Genomic DNA, 16,869 nt, shown 5'->3' on the forward strand with positions numbered 1-16,869 from the left:
TGAAGTGGGCTGCTCTGTCGCCAAGATGGCTGCCGAACACTGCCCTTGCCTCGTGAGAAGAGAACGACCATCCAGCCTTGGCTGCCTGAGTGCAGGTCTGTGACTAGTGGCTCCCAGCACCATCTTATGCCCCCCACGATCGCCACTCGCTCATCACCCCTGGTCTTGAGTTGGTTGTGGAGATTGGTGTCACGATCCACCTCTCGGTCCAGACACTGATGTCAAAAGGGATGCCAGGCATGACGTTTTGATGACGGCGGAACTGCAGGAGATGCCAGAATGACATTGAATCAACATTAGACTGCCTTAGGGGCTCTAACTCCAGATTTCTTCGTCATGGCTTACTCCTGAAGCCTTTCCAATGAGTAGGTACAGCCACAAGGCAGCAGAGGTTTTAAATCAGAGTTTTCTTTCTCCTAAGTGTGCTGCCTTCCCAGGCTGACGAGTCCCACCTACCTGAAGCAACTGGTTTTAAGACACTAGTGTCCCACCTTCGTGCTTTCTTCTGTCAGTCTAAGCAGTCCCGCCACCTGAAGGCCAGGAAGTGGACTTGGTTATCAGAGGCTAATCTGAGGCACTTTATAGTTTGGGAGCACTTTATAGGTAGTGGGAGCTTATCCCCACTACCACCCATGTTATGACAACCACTTGGACGCATGGTATTAGGATATACAGAAAACCATGCAAGATACATGACTCCTCTGTTGTCATCGGGCCATTTCTGCTCATAGAGTAGTGAATACTCTGCCATATTTACTGCAAATGGAGTTAATGCCCTAAGCTCAATTTTTCACTGCTCTGTATTTTTGATTAACTGGAAGTTCAAATGTGACTCCTACAGAACAAAGCTGACAGCAAAAGAGACATCTCATTAATAATTTACGCCATAAGACATAGTACAGAATTAGGCCACTCGGCCCATTGAGTCTGCTCTGCCATTTCATCATGGCTGATTTATTGTCCCTCTCACCTCGATTCTCCTGCCTTCTCCCCCTAACCTTTGACACCTGACTACTCAAGAATCTAGCAACTTCCAAGTTAAATACTGTATATTAAATGTCTTAGCCTCCGCGGCCATCTGTAGCAATGAATTCCACAGATTCACTACCCACTGGCTAAAGAACCCCTCCTGTTCTAAATGGACATCTTCCTATTCTGTGGCTGTGCCCTGCCCTCTGGTCCTAGACTCAGCCGCTATAGGAAGGATCCTCTGCACATCCATTCTATCTAGGCTTTTCAATATTTGATAGATTTCAATGAGATCCCCCTACCCCTTATTCATCATAAACTCTTCGTCTAAGAGCCATCAAGTGCTCCTGATACGTTAACACTTTCTTTCCCGAAATCATTCTCGTGAGCCTTCTTTGGACCCTCTCACACACTAGCACATATTTTCTTAGGTAACCAGCCCAAAATTGCTCTCGTTACTTCAGTTGTGGTCTGACTAATGCCTTATAAAGCCTCAGCATTACATTCTTGCTTATTCTAGTACTCTCAAAATGAATGCAAGCATTACATTTGCCTTCGTTACCACCAACTCAATCTGCAAGTTAACTTCATGGGAATCCTGCACAAGGACTTCCAAGTCCCTTTGCACTTCTGAGTTTTGAATTTTCTCCCAGTTTTATTCCTGCTACCAAAGTGCATGACCATATAATTCCCTACGCTTTATTCCATCTGCCACTTCTTTGCTCCTTCTCCAATCTGCGGGCTCCCTGCTTTCTCAACACCTCTTGCCCCTCCACCTATCTTGTGCAAGCCTGGTCACAAAGCCATTAACTTTGTCATCCAAATCATTGACATATAACATGAAAAAATGTGGTCCAAGCACCGGTTCCTATGAAACACCCTAGTCAGCGGCAGTCAACCAGAAAAGGTCCCTTTATTACCACTCTTTGTCTCCCCTCAGCCAGCTAATCATCTATCTATGCTAGTATCTTTCCATTAATACCATTGGCTCTTATCTTGTTAAGCAGCCTCATGTGTAGCAACTTGGCAAAGACCTTTTTAAAATTAAAGTAAAACCTCCTTTGTCTATCCTGCCTGTTATTTCCTCAAATAATTCCAACAGATTTGTCAGGCAATATTTCCTCTCAAGGAAGCTATGCTGACTTTGGCCCATTTTATCAGGTATCCCCATGTACCCCAAACCTCAGTCCTTAATAATGGACCGCAATATCTTCCCAACCACTGAAGTCAGGTTAACTGATTGAAAGTTTCCTTTCTTCTGCGTCCCTTTCTTCTCAAAGAGTGGAGTAACTCTTCAAAATTTATTTTTGTAAGTACTCGTCAGTTTGTATCAAAAATGGCACTGTTAATGCAGAGAGGATATGGGCCTAATACAGGTAAATAGAATTAGTAAAGATGAGCAAAAATGTTGGCATGAATGTGCTTGGTTGAAGGGTCTGTTTCTATGATATGTAGCCCTATGACTGTATGGTTTGATTGTTACTCTTACTTATTAACTAATGGAATCTATTGACAGACTCTCCCCTTTTGTGGAATATACTTTACAAGAGCTTAGTCCTCTTTAATTGTAGTTACATTGATCTTTTGTTTATTTCGTATTGCAAGTATTAATAAGTGTTTTAATGAAAATATTCACAATTAACCATGGAGGAAGCAATTGGTATAAAAAGTACAATCAGAGGAAACCTGCATAATGAGACTGATCAAGCCTTGGCCTCAATCAGCATTGTTTGGATGTGCGGAGAACTCCCAATGGTTAAAATTTCTTTAGAATAGAACTTCCATAAGGAAATGGTTAAAAATGCTGGGATGAAAGGTTACTGAAAAGTACAATAAATGGTGTTTGTATTTGTAAGACATTGCTTTCAATTAAATATAACTTTTAACTTGACAAAAATATCCCACAGTCCTTCCCTAGAGCCTGATCAAACAGCCCCCTTCTGGCACCAGCAATTATTCGATGGTCAAAGTCAAATAGATCCCATTTCTTCTCTATTCCGATGTTTGGTCTAAACAGCAACTGAACCTTCTGACCGTGTCTGCATGCTTTTATGCATTGAGTTGCTGCCATGTGATTGGCTGATTAGGTATGCGTATTGACAAGCAGGTGTACATGTTTACCAAATAAAGTAGCCACTGAGCATATATGGAAATTCTTAGTGTAGAGTTGTGCCTGAAAATGATTTGCACAACATGGTGCGAGGAGAAGGTATACTAGCCTCCTTTAAAAGTAGCTATTTGTCTTGTTAGCTTTCCATAATCTCTATATACTTACTGCACAGTAAAGGAAATGAAGATTGTTCTTGCAACCCTGTGAATACTATTGTCAATACTAAACCATGGATTGTCTAATTAGAAAGATGATGTTAAAGTCTTTCCCCAGGATAGGGGAGCCCAAAACTAGGGCCATATGTTTCAGATGAAAGGGGAAATATTTCAAAGGACTTGAGGGACAACTGTTTCACACAGATGTTGGTGAGTACATCTAATGACCTGCCAGATGAACAAATTGAGGCAGGTACAGCAATAATATTTAAGAAGAACTTAGACAGGTACATGGAGGGATATGGACAAACCTGTGAAATTGGAACGAACTGGATGGACAATGTGGTCAGCATGAATTGCTTGGACTGAAGGATCTGTATACATGCTATGGCTCAATGAAATGTAGAAATTTCAATCAGAATACAGGAAGAGATTTCACTGAAAAAGGTTCATCTGCTGACTACAATTAGACCACTAACTTCAGGAAAAGGCTAATAAATGGGGAAGTATAATTTATGCACAAAAATAGCAGACAATGATCATCTACAAAAGGAAGGTTGGAACACCTACCCATGATGGTTCATTAACGTCACCAAAACCATTCATGCTGCATTAAATATACTTAGTTTCATCACTGACTAGAAGCTCAACTCTGCTGTAAATCATGACCCTCAAAGGCAGGTTGGAGGCAGGAAAGGCTGGAGAAAGTGACTCACAGTGGCAACAGTGTGTAGCATTTTCTAAATGCAGAGCAGTTACTTGTACTGGTTGTGACAGGACTTCACATATCCATGCCTTCTACCACCAAGGAGAACATCAACACCTGTAGGTTCTCTCATAAGATGCATAGTATTCTAGCGTGGAAACATATTGCCTTCATTGTTCAGAAACGTAATTTCTTCATTGGTGGGGCTACGTTCTGAACTCCCTTTACACAACAGCACTATGGAAGTACCATTTCCAAAATGGTTGCACAATGGTGTTTGAAGTTTGGCCACAAAAACCAGCCTTGGTAGCATTGCCCACATATCCTCAAAAACAAATTAAAAACAGCTCAACTTCTCAAGTGCATTTATATGATGCCAGTGGTATTTTTTGATGGATAAGTGAATGAATTAATCCTACCCATCATATGAAAAATATAATGCACTGCCAAAATACTATGTCACATTTGGCACCTAAAGTTTGACTGCTTCCATTTAACTCTGACTACTAACAGATAAATTTGATTTCCCCTTCACAGATACAAATCCTTTATTAACCAAATACACTGATTCACAAACTCAGCGCAATCACTTGTTTAAAATGCCAGAAGACAATAAGGTTCAGTAAATTTTTCATATATTGGTGATGTTCCAAAGTGAAAATGGTATTATTGAGTGCCCAATATAAGTATTGGACTTAAATCCTACTAGAATGGATCCCCATTCATCCTTTCTGCATTGTTAACTTGAAATATCTCAATGTTCAATGTTCAAGGTTATCAAAGTAGTTGCCATATACTACCTAGAGATTCATTTCCTTGTAGACATTTATAGAAGAAATAGAATCTACAAAAAAAACACATTAACAAAGACTGACAAACAACAACCAACCAATGTTCAAAAATATGTATTTTGCAGGTACATCTTAAACTGAAGAAAGAGAACTGAAGTACAATCAAACATCTAATCATGAGAATAATGATATTAAGGACACAAAAATATATTTTATGACATTTAAGTAAAATGTTAGTTGGGGTTTTAGCTTAAGTAGAAAAGCCATATTTAGATTGAGAAATATCTAGCTTCTGTGTAAGTTTAATATGTTTCTTTTTTTCAGATTAGTGGAAAGGAGACTCCACACAATCCTCAAATCCCTGTTTGGCTACAGGTCTATGCAGTGCTGCATTCTTTCTTTATTCTGGGCCTTTACTTGCAGATAGTTGCCAATAAATCAGTAAGTATTGTGCTTTAAGCTACTACTCTGTTTGAGTTAAGTTAATCTGAGCTCTAAGCCATCCATAATTTGGTAACCAGCACCAAAATAAAACAAACCTTCAGCTGTAGTTCTCAAAACAGCCTTGAAGCTCAGTTGAGAATCAGAATCAGGTTTATTGTCGCTGATATACATCATGAAATTTGTTGTTTTGTGGCTCACATGCATTAGATTCCAGTTAACTGGGCCTTATCACAATGCTGTCACCAATTGCGTCCTCCAGATCCTCATTTTTATTTCAACAGTCAAGATGATTGTCGATACCTTCAAATTACTCATATTTTAACTTGCTGAAATAGCGAAATCGCTTCATTTTCACTCCTGGTCATTTCTGGTATCTCCATGCCAGAGTGCTTGAAACCACAGCGAGCAAAACAGTTTGGAATTGTCATACGGTTCATTCCTTGCCAAATATCAATGAGAAAAATTACTGCTTTCTGAATACAAATGCACGCAGCTAGCACCATTTAAATACTGTTTGCTTGAAGCATGGTATTGTGTATAATGGCCATGCAAGTGCACATGACTGACGTGAGTTAGAAAATGTTCTGCAACAGTCTCTGACTCCAATAAGCATCTTAGTGGCTGCCCTGATTAACCCAAGGGCTCAGTTAACTGGAATCCACTGTGTGTATGTGTATGTATGTATATATATATATATATATGTCTCTGCACGTGTGTGTGTATATATAAAAATATATATTTATGAGACAGAGAGGGAAAGTGGGGGGAGTGGGAGGGGATGGGATCAATCAAAAATAGATGTGGCAATGTTCACGGGTTCATTGACTGTAAATTGTTAGGGGGCTGATTTTCTTGGGTTTTTCTCTTACTCAGTAGTCATTCTCTGAATGTCAGAAACCGGGTGGAAAATTGATTTACAGATTTGTAGTGTTTTCTGAAGCCTTTTCAAGTAGTTGAATGTTTGCCACTGTCTGGCAGTCAATTACAGGGCAATGAGAAGCTTCCAGCTTGAGAAACTGCTGATGAAAGCATCCTTAGAGAATGACGTGAATCCTGATATCAGGCAGAACATTGACCCATAGGTGATTGGACTTCATTTTTCCAGGAGTTTGATTATTTTTCAAAGTGCAGTCAGATGTGCTTAGGTCAATGTAGTTCATTTTCAAATTATACTGTATCTGGGTTTCTTAGTACTGGGTTTTATGCTTAGATAAAATCTTGCCAAGTATTATAATATATATATATTTGAGCCTTATGAAAGATCCCGCCCATCTGTTATAAGCCACCTCTCCACTTCTACCCCTTTCTGCTACTGTCCCTCTCCCTACTAAGCCATAAACTCTGTTAGTCCTGTAGCAGATGCCAATCCTACTGTTTTCCTAATCCTCCCATTCTCTCCACCACCAATCAAGTTGTTTTCTTACTATGTTGATATTTCTGTCTACCAATGGCCAATCCGACAGTGAAAGTTTGAAAGAGTGACAGAACACCTGATTGCTTTTACTTTTGAGTAAGAATTGCTGAGTGTAGTTCTCTAACCTCTATGTGTGAAGATGCTACCCTAGAAATTCATCAGCTTTTAATGGGAAAATGTGTGTTCTTGTTTTTATCAAGGCCATGAGGGGCTTATAGTCTGAAATGTATGATACCCAAAATATTGTAGTAGAACCAGCAAATCCTAGAATTCCACACGCATCCACACCAAAAAGCACACACTCAGCTCTTCAGCGATCTCCCTCCATACCAGATGCAAGAACTCATCAGTTAGTGTGAACGGGTGGAGTGTGTAATAATCAGGAAAGTGAGTGGGTTGCCAGATGAAACTGGAGGAGCATCAACATGTGCCAAGAAGCTGAGTAGGAACTTGAGAAGAAGATGACAGAGATTTGTGGTCTCAGGGAGTGATCCAAGTATTAGTGGAGCAGTCTGGCAAATACTTGAAACCAATTGCACCTATGGGGCAAGTGGGTGGAGGTGCACCAGATATGATAACAAATCAGGAACTTGTTCAGAGGTAGACTGATGCAACTTTAGAAATTTTTTTCTGCCATATTCCCAACAATGGTCATGTTAGGGATGAGCCCATTAATTAATGTAAGAGAAGTTGAAGCTTGTGCTGATCATCAATCTCAAATGCACAGCAGAAAAAAAGTATTAATATCTTTATGTGTGTTGTACAGAAGTTAACACCATTATGTCTGCCCCAGCATCATTTGTGGGTTTGTGCATCATGTTGCACAAAGAACCTAATTTCTATTAATAGAAGTGTATTATACACGCTCGACATATAATGATAAGCTTTCAAATATAATTATATTCTCTACTGCATATAAGCATTGAGCTAACCAGTGGAATTTCTGGAACTCTTTGACTTCTATTACAGATTTTGAGCAAGTAATCCAGGTCGTCAGTTTAAAATTCAGCAGTGTGAACTCCAAAAGCCAATGGAAAATTAAAATATAGCATTACTTTGCATTTTCAACAAATAGGACTGTTGAATGATAATTTAGCTTAGATTTTCATGGCTTAATGCCCTAATTGGCTACTTTGTAGTTTGTTACATGTTAAACAGACTTGCAGCTGTATCTGTTTAATTCTCTCATATCTATAACCTCAGTTGTTTGCTAATCTACTAGATCTTTATGTATTTATTTTTCTGCTTGGTTAAACAGGTTGTATCAGAAACAACAATCCTCTTAGGAATTGGTTATATCATCCTGACACTGACTTCTATTGGATTAATGATGGAGAATAGGCAAGTATAATTCTTTCTGAAATCCCTTAATTCACACCTTATCAGTTTATAATTAATTTATTAGCCAGTTGACACTAGTCTGTGCCCAATGAAAACAGGTGCCGTGTGGGTACAAATGGTGCACCAAACAGACTTCCATGTTCTCAGTCTTGCACAGTCTGGATTTAGAATGGGCATCCATACCTTATCGGGAATAGATGGGAGCGTCATTAAATAAATGAATTGAAATGCTGGTATTGATTCAGTATTTGGATCTCTGCCATGACAGGCAAATGTGCTACGTCTGAGTCAAGGCTAATATCAAAGGAGGAGAAGGAACTACGGAGAGATGTCACAGGATGTGTAATATTTGTTTCATGGGCTTTAACTGATGCCAAAACCATCTTCAAACTTGTGTAATTGCCCTATGTTTGCACACTACTAACAAATGGCTCACCTCCCTAAGGAAATTGCAAAAACATGCTTTATTTGATGACACTAACATTTATAAATGGTTGATGGTTCATTACTATGACTAATTTAGAATTACTCAAATTATTATTGCCTTTATATGTGACACAGCATAATCATTTCAAGATACCACAACCATTTCTGTGAACCTTGGCACACTGATACGATCAAGATCTTACAAATGTAATTTTGGGAATTCTATCAGAGAAAACCATCTTCCATGAAAGTCCTAGGAACAAGTTTAGATGCAGAGGAGCCTGGAGTGGCCTACTTGGGCCTGGTAACCATCATATACAGCATGAAACTTGGTGTATGTACTGTTAGTCGGTTGTCTAGTGGGAATACCTTGTTGGACTCTTTTAGAATGTTTTCCCAAAATGCACCTAACTGATTTCAGCAGCAATAAATTGCAGTACAGTACTAAGTTAGAGAATCTGCTTTCCATAATTATCTTTGCTATAAAAATTCCCTATCTCCATTGGTCAGTTCTTAATTCTTTGGCTTTTGAACCAGTTCTATCCAGTAGACTTGAAGCATTGACCGTTTCTCTTTCCACAGATGCTGCCAACCCTACTGAATTTTTCCAGCATTTCTGTTTTTATTTCGGATTTCCAACATCTAATACTTTTTGTTTTCTGATGGTTACTGAGCATCATGTTTGATATTATATCTTTTACTTCATTACTCTTTTTGCATCAGAAGGTTTTACAAAAAAGAGGCATGTCTTTGGCCCATGATGTCTATGCTGACCACTAAATATGCTTCTATACCAATCCCATTTACCAGCTCTTGATCCACATCTTTCTGTGCCTTATCTAAATACAAATGCCTGTCAAGGTTCTTCTTAAATGTTCTGGGAATGCACAGAACATGAACAGTATAGCACAGGAACAGGATTTTTGGCCTATGATGTTGTGTAAACCAATTAAGCTAGTGACACCAAATTTAAGTAATCCCTTTTGCCTGCACATGATACATTTCCTCCATTCTCTGTATATTACTGTACCTGTCTAACAGCCTCTTAAATGCCTCTGTGAGATCTGCCTCCACCACCACCCTAGGCAGCACATTCCAGGCACCCATCATTTATCTGTGTAAAAGAACTTGCCCTGCACATCTCCCTTGAAATTGTCCTCTCTCGCCTTAAGGCATACTCTCCAGTATTAGCTATTTTGACCCTGGGGAAATATACAAGCTTTGTACTCTATGCATTGTACAGTTTAGCACAGGATAGGCTCTTCATGCTTCAATATTGTGCTAATAACTCCTAATTAATCAAATCCCTCTTCCTCACACATTTACATTATCCCTCCTTTACGCCTCTCATAATTATATAAAGTTTTTTTCAGATCTTCTCAAAACCTGCAGCACTCCAGGTAAAACAACCCTAATTTGTCCAACCCTTCATTATAGCACATGCCCTCTATTTCAATCAGTGTCCTGGTAATTTCTGCACCTTCTCCAAAGCCTCCATGCCCTTCCTTTAATGAGGTGATCAGAAATGAATGCAGTATTTTAGATATGGCCTAACCAGAGTTTTATAAAGTTGCAACATAACCTCCTGACTCTTGAACTCATTGCCTTAACTAATAAAGGCAAGCATTCTCTATCATCCTATTAAGGTGTGCAGTCATTTTCAGGGAGCTATGGATCTTGACCTCAACTGTCCATTCGAACAGTGCATTTCAGCAACACACACAAGATACTGAGGGACCTCAGCAGGTCAGGCGGCATCTATGGAAAAGAATAAACAGTCAGTGATTCAGGCCAAGACTCTTGTGTGTTGCTTTGATTTCCAGCATCTGCAGACTTTCTTATGTTGATGTATCTCAGCTTTGAACTACCTTCATGTGAAAAAGTTTATCCTCAGCTCCCTTGCAAGCTTCTTACCCTTTATTCTAAACCTTTGCTCCCTAGTTCTATCTACACCCGCAATGGGTAAAAGTTTCTTTCTATCGGCCCTGGAGATGCTAACATACTTTTGTTTTCTTCTATTAGGTCCTGTCAGCTTCCTTCATGCTACCTATCCATTCTCTTTCTTTCTTTCTTTTTCAATCTTTTTATTAATATCAACATGATAAGATTAGTACATAGATAATGGGATTACAAACTTACAAAATTAAAATGAACATAAAAGGATACACAAGCAATAAATACATTATAGTTAAGTCTTCCCAAATATGATACAAATGTCATATAAACGAAACAAAAAAAACTAAGTAATTCATGTTGAAAAAAAAACAGAAAAGAGAAAAAGAAAAAAATATTAATACCCTAAGAAAAACTAAACTAACAAACTAACCACTAACTATTAAGAAAAAAAAAGATGGGCTGTTTATAGTATCTATAAAAAAAGTACAAAATCATCAGTGTCCCCAACTCCGATCCTCTCAACATATATGTATATATATATTTATAATCAAAACCGGAAAAACAAATAGGATTGGAACAGGGTCAAATTACATCATGTGAAAATATTGAATAAATGGCCTCCAAATATTTTCAAATTTAATAGAAGGGTCATATACGACACTTCTAATTTTCTCCAAATTCAGACATAACATAGTTTGAGATATCCATTCTCTCTTCAAGATGAAAATGCTGACGATTCTCCTCTACAAACTAGAACTTCAATTGCATCTGTTCCTTTCAACTTGAATTGACAGATTTTCCTCTCGCAATGAAAGCTGATAAAGAATTCTCTGATATTTTACCTGGTGTTGTGAATAATCATGAAAATGATTTTGGTCCTTGGCAGTAAGTGCAATTACTGTTCAACTCCATAAGTGAAATTCCCATAGGTGCTTAAAAATGCCTCAAATGGATATTTAAACGATGATGCTATTACATTTATCTTATCTTAATAGGGTCTCTCTCACATGCTTTGCATCTTTTCCTGTTCCCACATTATTGCACCTTTGTCTTTATTGTGAGTAAGCCTTCATATTTCTGCCTATGCTAGCTGTTTGTTTTCACTAATCTTAAATTGCTTTGCCTTGACTGTTCACAGAACTGAAGTAAATATTCTGGAATTCATCCGATGCTCTGCTTTCCTCTTTCTTCATGAACTGAGTTCCTTGACTGGCCCTTTTAAACTAATGATTAAAGTAAGTGATTTTTACACATGATTTAATAGAACAAAATGTATCTGTAGTAAAATTTGTGAATGTGTTAATGATGAAAAGTATTGTTCTTGCATTTTTATGTTATTTCATTAGTTGTCCTGTTGTAGAGTTTGGTATCCTATTATGAAAAACATACCAAACAAGAACTAAAATTCAGGTGGCAATAACAAAAGAAAAAGACTTTTTTTCTCAGCTGTGGACATTTTCCCCCCCACTGAATATAGCACTGGCTTAATTTCCCATTCTCAACTCATTATGGCTGGTGCACCCCAAAAACACATCCTATTCCCGAACACGGAAGTTTCATCCTTAAAAAAAACTGTGCAGATTTGTCATTTTCTTTTGATTGTTAGACTTCTTATACAAAATTCCTGACTCTGGGACCCCAACGGTGAAGTTGAACTCAATATCCTAGGCTGATGTTTCTTCAGAAAACTGAACCCACAAAAACTCTATAGTGGATGTCCGCGGAGAAGCAAAGTTGACTTAAGCAATAGCAAGGCAGTTTTCAATTGTAGAATAATTGTCAAATTTATTTCTAACACATGCTTCTGTTGCTAATGGGCACTATGATTGGATATAAGTTATGGAGAATGTAAATAAAAGTTAAATTTCAAATGGAAGTTTTGGAAATTTAGTGAAAAGTTAGAAGATGAGTAAACAAGCGATCTGATTTTTAGAATTATCAGCATGTAAAAATCAAAGGAGTTAATGATAAGGCAGAGCTGGGTGGTGTCGTCTGACTTCATGTTGAAATGTATTGAACTTATAGTTGAAGTTATTGATGGGATATGCATACAGTGGTGTTAGAAAGTTTGTCATCCCTGTAGAATATATGTAATATTAGATCATTTTTCTCAATAAATAAATAAACAAGTATAATGTTTTTGTGTTATTAATTGGGTTCTCTTTCATTAGTTCTAGGATTTGTGTGAAGATCTGATCACATTTTAGGTCATATTTATGCAGAAGTAGAAAAAATTCTACAGGGTTCATGAACTTTCTAGCAGCACTGTAGTCAGAAAATTAGGAGAAGTGCAGGATGGATATTTGGTATTCCAGAGGGAGTGATCTGGACATGGGAAAGGGAGCCATGCTGGTCATTCTCTTGCTGTGACTGAACAGATAAGAACAGAAAAAAAAATAAGTTCAGCTCTAGCCAGCATGTTGACAGTACAAGACATTGGAAGTGGATGCTATGGGCTCCTGTGACAGAACAGGAAGGGTAATGAGAAAGATGAGAAGGGATTTATCACAAATGGTTTATCATAATTACCAAGGGTGTCATTAGAATTAGAAACCACTTTGATACTGGCAAGGACAGAAGCTTGATTGCTGGCTTTCAACAAGTCAAAAACTTAGGCACGAAACAAAATATCTAGCCGGCACCTTGCTTTTTTAACCTGGTTCAATTCAGCTTTTAGTCATTAACCAGATGTGAGCAGAGAAGCTAATTTGTCCATTGAAGATAAACAGGAGATGGCTGTTCTTTTTCAAGCTGATAATTATCTGGCCCTTACTGACCCAAGTCTGGATGTTGGCCAGATACTGCTGTAGTTTAGAAGAACTGTCTAATTATTGAAAATGTTATGAATAGTGTAGGGCAGTGTAGATTACTCATTTGACTTTGACTCTGCTTTGACTCATTTCGAAACATATATCCATAATATTTTTCATGCTTTGAAGTGCACACTAAAACAATTCTGTAAGACTGATACAATTTCAGGGGAAGCAGGTGCTCTGGTTCTCAGACTTGCTGCACAATTATGTGCCGAAACTGTACATTAGGTGCAAAGTGCATGTGCTTCCTTGTGTGATCTGCCACAACTTCATGCCATGGGTCTGGTGTCTAACAGAACTGGCCTTGAAGTGGAAGCTGATGTCCCTAGCAGTTGATTCCAAAGGTGGGCACCAATGACAATGATTATTGAGATTAAAATTCCCGACAGGTTTTAGCTTTGAGGCAAAGTCATCCATACCAAAAATGCTGATGTGCGTATTGCATCACGGACAAACTGCATGACAGACACTCAGGGAGGAACAGGTCCTATAAATTACGTTGGTTTAACACTTCTCCCGTGTTCAAAATATGTAGAGTTACAAAGGTACACAATGTAGTATTATAATGCCAATTGTGCACAGCATGACGCCTAACATCTTTGCTGTGTGCCCAGGGACCTCCACGAAAAAGCTTGTCATATGCATAATGACAATGTCAGTTTACCACAGCCTACAGCAAGTTACTAACTTATTGAATTTTAGATTAAGTGCTCTTGCCTGCTACATAAAATATTTTGCTAAGCAACTGAATTCAAAGCCTACATTTAAATGATGATGTGTGATGAAATGTTTCATAAGTATTTATCAGTTCAAAGGATTCATAGCACATCCATAATTGATATAAGTATATGTGTTTTGTGGTTAATAAAGATCCCATAATAAATTAGGGCCTCTTTGCAATACCCATACATCAATAAATTTTCATCACTCGATTATTCTCTAACCTTGTATCTTTTGATTCTACTTTTGGATCATGTTTTTACATTATAAAGCAGGCTTCTTTAAATGAAGATGTATTGCATCAGATTTGAAATGAACTCCCTACACTGTTTTAACATTTGCAATATTTTGTAAATATGCCATTTTGAAATATGACAACTTGACCACCCAGTCAATTTCCATTACTCTAGAAAATTACTTACACTTTTTTATTTTGGATTTAAAGCAGTATTCACTATTGTGCTCATCATTGTTACTGAAACATTCTGCTGCTCCTGTGATATTTAAAAAGAAAGAAATGCAGAAATACATGGAAATAATTATGGTGGGGTTGGGCAGGTAGGGGTCTGTCAGAGGAACAGTAATAACAATGCTACTTAGAAAGAATACCGTAGATTCCGGACTACAGAGCGCACCTGATTAAAAGCCGCTGGCTCTAATTTTAGAAAGAAAATCAATTTTTTACTTGTACAGGCCGCACCGGATTTTCGGCCGCAGGTGTCCCACGTTGTAATATGAGATATTTACACAGAAAGGTATTACACGTGAGGATTTTTTAACTTTTAATTAAATCCATATGGTAACATAAACAAATACATATTGCAAATGCTTTTTTTCGAACCGTGCCTGTAACGCGGCTACTTTTAAATATACGTTGCGTATACTTTTTTACTGAACAACATTCCAATATCTCCTAACGACTGGTAAAAAATATATATACTGCAGCCTACCAGGAAAAGTTATTGATCGCCTTTAACTTAAAAGCAGCGTTTTGGCTCTGCCACTCCGCCGCTCGCCCCCCGCCGTCCCGTTTATCGCAAACCGGCATTTTCCCACAAGACGCGGCGAAACCGGGTGTGACGTCATAGCATCCCGCGATGTAGTACAGAAAACAAATATAGTTAAAACTCTTCTAACTTTAACTAGAAAATGAATTACTAAGCGAAAATATTATAAACTAAATAACTGCCATAAAGGCAGCACAATGCTTTTCTTTGAGTGTTTTCCATGTTGATGAGGGTGAGTACAAATGACTGATTTACAATAATTTAATTGTGAAAGTGCGCTTGATTTATCGTACAATTTCATTGGACCTCTGTGAACTACTCATCAATTTTATTGGTCTACTGTTACGAGGCAAAATGTTTTTGGTGGCATGAAAAAAACCATGCATTAGCCGCTCCGTATTAAAGGCCGCAGAGTTCAAAGCTGTTCAAAATGTGGGAAAACAGTAGTGGCTTAAAATCCGGAATCTACGGTAATTAAAATTAGAAATGAGAATTATGAATGTTGCTTAAGCAATGGCTTCACAAACACCTTCAGCTTCCGAGTGTTTCAGCAGTAATTTAATATGCACTTTAGTTTATTTTTTATATAATGGGTAATTATACAGAAGACTGCAGCACCAGTAGTGAGGACCAAGAAGGTATGGACAAGGGAAGCACAGGAGCACCTACAGGACTGCTTTGAATCGGCGGACTGGACTGTATTCAGGGATTCATCTTTGAATTTGGATGAGTATGCTGCAGTTGTTACCGACTTCATTAAAATCTGTGCAGATGAGTGTGTGCTATGAAAACATGCTGTCCATTCCCAAACCAAAACCCATGGATGAACCAAGAGGATTGTCATCTGCTGAGGGTGAGATCTGTGGTCTGGTGACCCAGGTCTGTACAAGAAGACCAGATACGGCTTGTGGAGGGCTATTTCAAGAATGAAGAAACAATTCTGAGTGAGGTTGGAGGTGATATCGAATGCATGTCAACTCTGGCAGGGTGTGCAGGATATTACCTCCTACGAAGTGAAACCCAATAGCATGAATAGCAGCAATGCATCACTATGATGTGAGCTAAATGCCTTTTATGCCTGCTTTGAAAGGGAGAATATAACTACTGTTGTGAAGATCCCTGTTGCACCCAGTGACGCTGTGATCTCTGTCTCGGAGGCTAATGTCAGACTGTCTTTCAGGAGGGTGAACGTTTGTACGGAGGCAGGCCGCAACAGAGTACCTGGGAAGGCTCTGAGAACTTGTGTATTCAAGGACATTTTCAACCTCTCATTGCCATGGGCAGAAGTTCCCACCTGCTTCAAAAGGGCAACAGTTATACCAGTGCCCAAGAAGAGCAGTGTGAGCTGCATTAATGACTATCGCCCAGTAGCGCTCACATCTACGGTGATGAAATGCTTTGTGAGGTAGTATGGCCAGACCTCCTGCCTCAGCAAGGACCTGGATGCACTGCAATTTGTCTATCACCACTATAGGTCTACGGCAGATACAATCTCGGTGGCTCTCCACACAGTCTTAGATCACCTGGACAATACAAATACCTATGTCAGGATGCTGTTAGTTGACTATAGCTCAGCATTTAACATGATCATTCCTACAGTCCTAATTGATACCCTACGGATCTTGGGTCTCTGTACCACCCTCTGTAAATGGATCCTCGACTTCCACAATCTGTGTAATCTTGCTGACGATCAACAATGTCATCTATAAATCTCTTGATGATGTAACCATTGATGGTAGAATCACAGATGGAGATGAGAGGGCATACAGGAGGGAGATATACTATCTAGTTGAGTGGTGACACAGCAACAACCTGGCACTCAGCATCAGTGAGACCAAAGAGCTGTTTGTGGATTTCAGAAAGGGTAGGACAAGGGAATCATGAACCAATCCTCATAGAGGGATCAGAAGTGAGCAATTTCAAATTCCTAGGTGTCAAGATCTATAAGGATCTCACCTGGACCCAACATATCGATGCAGCTATAAAGAAGACAAGACAGTGGCTATATTTCATTAGGAGTTTGAGAAGATTTGGTTTGTCATCTGAGACACTTGAAAACTTCTACAGATGTCCCGTG

At 38.7% G+C, this 16,869-nt stretch overlaps 1 protein-coding gene across 1 annotated transcript in view; it reads left to right on the forward strand.

Annotated features, from left to right (window-relative positions):
• Window positions 1-16,869, forward strand: part of agmo (alkylglycerol monooxygenase) — a 354,023-nt gene that overhangs the window by 237,039 nt on the left and 100,115 nt on the right. Inside the window, exons 10-12 of the mRNA XM_073052942.1 lie at window positions 5,056-5,172; window positions 7,848-7,930; window positions 11,391-11,487. Of these exons, the coding sequence (XP_072909043.1) occupies window positions 5,056-5,172; window positions 7,848-7,930; window positions 11,391-11,487 (297 nt within the window). The remainder of the gene's footprint in view (window positions 1-5,055; window positions 5,173-7,847; window positions 7,931-11,390; window positions 11,488-16,869) is intronic.

Source organism: Hemitrygon akajei, chromosome 8, assembly GCF_048418815.1.
Source record: "Hemitrygon akajei chromosome 8, sHemAka1.3, whole genome shotgun sequence".
NCBI classification, from domain to species: Eukaryota; Metazoa; Chordata; class Chondrichthyes; order Myliobatiformes; family Dasyatidae; genus Hemitrygon; species Hemitrygon akajei.